At 38.7% G+C, this 2,924-nt stretch overlaps 1 protein-coding gene across 6 annotated transcripts; it reads left to right on the top strand.

The window, feature by feature from the left end:
- The first annotated feature begins 204 nt into the window (after positions 1–204).
- On the top strand, positions 205–2,755 carry LOC112460906 (GTPase-activating protein and VPS9 domain-containing protein 1-like). Of its 6 annotated transcripts, none has more exons than XM_025025845.1 (6): positions 205–246; positions 638–992; positions 1,086–1,401; positions 1,502–1,713; positions 1,794–2,179; positions 2,248–2,755. In XM_025025845.1, exons 4-6 carry the CDS (start codon positions 1,689–1,691, stop codon positions 2,284–2,286), a joined length of 450 nt encoding a protein of 149 aa, XP_024881613.1. In that variant the 5' UTR covers positions 205–246; positions 638–992; positions 1,086–1,401; positions 1,502–1,688; the 3' UTR covers positions 2,287–2,755. The 6 variants fall into 6 exon arrangements, with proteins under 6 accessions (XP_024881613.1, XP_024881614.1, XP_024881615.1 ...); XM_025025846.1 differs by lacking the exon at positions 205–246 and adding an exon at positions 350–385; XM_025025847.1 differs by lacking the exon at positions 205–246 and having other exon boundaries at positions 565–992; positions 1,794–2,167.
- The last annotated feature ends 169 nt before the right edge of the window (positions 2,756–2,924 follow it).

Consider the following 2,924-nt stretch of genomic DNA (forward strand, 5'->3'; position numbering starts at 1 on the left):
TTCGTATGCGACTTTCTATTTGAAAAGCATTGAATTTCGCATGCGAGTTTCATGAAAACGATTCAAGAATAGAGCCCCCTATAGAGCTCTATAGATACCATGCGCATATGACTTCTGCTTTCTGCTTATGGCTCCTGCAATTTTATGATTCGTATGTATTTGACCGGAAATGAATGTCCGGGAAAGAATCTACCATATGAAATCGTTTGTATTTCGTATGAAGACTTTTGAAGTGCAATTGAAAAGGTTTGTGAGTCATTCGTTTAATTGTAATTAATTAATTATTTTTACACCATGCATTTAGCCGAAATACATAAATTAATAAAAGTTTTTATACGGAATCGTTTGTATTTTGTATGAAGAGTTATGAAGTGTGATTAAAAAGGTTTGTGAGTCACCCAGATAATTTTAATTAAATATTTATAAACTCGGTAATTAGCCGAAATATAGATTTTTTAGTTATTCATGTTAAAAGAAGAAGGCGCTAGTGTTTCCGAAGGTCCATCTGCAATCAGAATTAATATGAACGTTTTAAAAATTATTTTATACTGAAATAAATAAATATACAGGCTAATAAGCTTGTAGCTATAAGCGATAGTTACTAATTAAGTTTGTCACTCATATTTCCATCTTGCAGAGGACCTCCGTAACGAGATCAAAGATGTACACCAGCTGTGCAGGGTGAAGAGGTTATCTCAAACGCCCTTAATTGGGCCACAGCCCAATTAAGAGCGACTCAAATGTCATTACCGCTAAGTACTTCTTGCCATTTGAGTCAGCATGTTAGAGCTAGTCACTACGGATTGTGGTGACACAGCACTGGACTGCCTGCAGAAGTTAATCGCATATAGTCATTTCACTAGCAATGTGCCTGATCCAACGGAGCCTTTGGGGTTGCTTCACCGGTCCACAGACCGATGAGAGTGTGCAGCTGCAGATTATTAAAGCTCTGCTGACTGTAATGACAAGCCAGCATGTGGAGGTATACGAGGGTACGGTACTGTTAACAATTCGTACTGTTTACAACATTTACTTGTCGTCGCGCAACCTGGTGAATCAAACAACAGCCTGTGCGACTCACGCAGATGATCAACGTGATCTTTGCGCGAATGGAGACTCAGGCGGAGGAAGAGAACGTGAGGCTTGATGGGGAACATCAGCAGGAGGGTTCTGTCATAGCAAACGGCAAAACTGAAGCTGAGCTAAGTCTTAGTTAGCTAAGTCTAACTAGCTCATCTAACATCTTCATGAAACTTTACGTTGCGTGCGTCTATTTAATGACGATGGATGTAGAAAGCTCTTCAAATCACTTCGAGAGGATTATCAAAAGCGATCTCCTTATATCGCATATTTAATCAGATGTCGTCAGGGATTGCTGTCGACATTAGCTTACTTAGATAGGTACTGTTTATATATAAATATCATCTTTGTATGTAATATATAAGTAAATGTAAGATGTTTAAATGTAAGATGTTAACCGTTTAATAATAATATTTTTCAGATTATGCGTGCGAGTTAAGTGCGATCGGGATGCTATCAATAATCATCTTGTATCCGTTTGTGTGAGGGTATTTTTGGAAAAAAAGAAGGCTTTCCTCCTGCGTTTCTGCGAAGAGTTTAAAAAGCTTACGCTAGCTGACGAGAAACAGGATCTCGTGGATAATTGTCTAGGGAAGGTCCATGTGGAAATGGACAACGATCCGATTTGGCAATGTACATGAATATAATTATTTATCTCGCAATTGATTTTAGCGGAGTGCTCAGAGACGTCTGAACTTACTTCTTACTTTCAGCGGCAAGCGCCAACCAGTTAGATTTGGCGAGAGTCGTGATGGAAAGAACCGTCATGGCACGGATATACCACAATGCGCTCTATCTAAATGAAGATGGAGATGTATATAGGGACCAGCTTTTTCACGGTCACATCAATAAGTTGGCAAAGGTCGTAACTCCAAATCACAGGGACCTACGCATTTCAAAAGTTTATCATTACGAATGCCCCTGGTCATGGGCCCAGGCTGAATTGGCTGTGATATCGGCGTATAAGACTTCTAGGGATAAGTTGCAGTGTGTATTTCGTTGTGCGACTACCATCATGAATCTCTTCTCCATGGCGTCGGAAAGAGGCATATCTGCTGCCGACGATCTGACTCCCGTGCTGGTCTATGTCATAATCAAGGTATGCGATTGAAAAGAGAATTGTGATTTTAGCAAAAAGAGTGATTGTTAACGTGTGCTTAATTTCAGACTAATCCGCCGTCGTTGTATCGACTGTTCAATATGTAGACAGCTTTTACGGGAATCGATTGGAGGGAGAGGAACAATATTGGTGGACGCAGTTCTGCGCCGCGATCGAGTTAAGACAATGGATTAACAGTTTCTCAAGAGTATCACGATAAATAAGATTAGATTCGATGCTGGTGATAATGAAGAAATGTATCATAATCATAATTTGACGATTTCATAAAGAAGAAGACCAATATCTTGTGTAAAGCTAGCTGAACAGTTTTATGCTGCCAGTATCAATTAAAATTCTTAAATAGCCTCTTAAATAGTCTGTTAGTTCTTTCGCACGTTATTATGTAACATTAGCAAAGACTGAATCAGATTATACGTAAAGTGTGGCTTTATCTTTATTTGTAACTCTATTGTATAATTTCACAGGACATCGAAAAAAAAAGAAACGTTTAGATATTCTATAATTTATGTACAATACAGAACTTATAGAGAATTGATAACCATTTAGCAGGATAAACTCTGTTGGCGTTCTCTTTCTACATGCGCACCTTCCTCAAGAGCCGAGACTCGAACCAGATCCGTGAAAAATATCGCCAATTTCGTAGAGCTTTTGTACAGTTTTACTCTAGGAATATCGCGAGAGAAAGAAAGACTTCGGAGATTTTTATCTGAATCGATCGACATAA

Source organism: Temnothorax curvispinosus, unplaced genomic scaffold (genome assembly GCF_003070985.1).
Source record: "Temnothorax curvispinosus isolate PA1 unplaced genomic scaffold, ASM307098v1 QBEX01010923.1, whole genome shotgun sequence".
Lineage (NCBI taxonomy): Eukaryota > Metazoa > Arthropoda > Insecta > Hymenoptera > Formicidae > Temnothorax > Temnothorax curvispinosus.

Bases quoted from the DNA above. Each gene is read 5' to 3' on its own strand.
- LOC112460906 (XM_025025845.1), top strand. From the start codon at position 1,689: ATGGACAACGATCCGATTTGGCAAT. The intron at 1,714-1,793 runs GTACATGAATAT...TCTTACTTTCAG, and splicing joins CAACGATCCGATTTGGCAAT to CGGCAAGCGCCAACCAGTTA. The intron at 2,180-2,247 runs GTATGCGATTGA...GCTTAATTTCAG, and splicing joins TGGTCTATGTCATAATCAAG to ACTAATCCGCCGTCGTTGTA.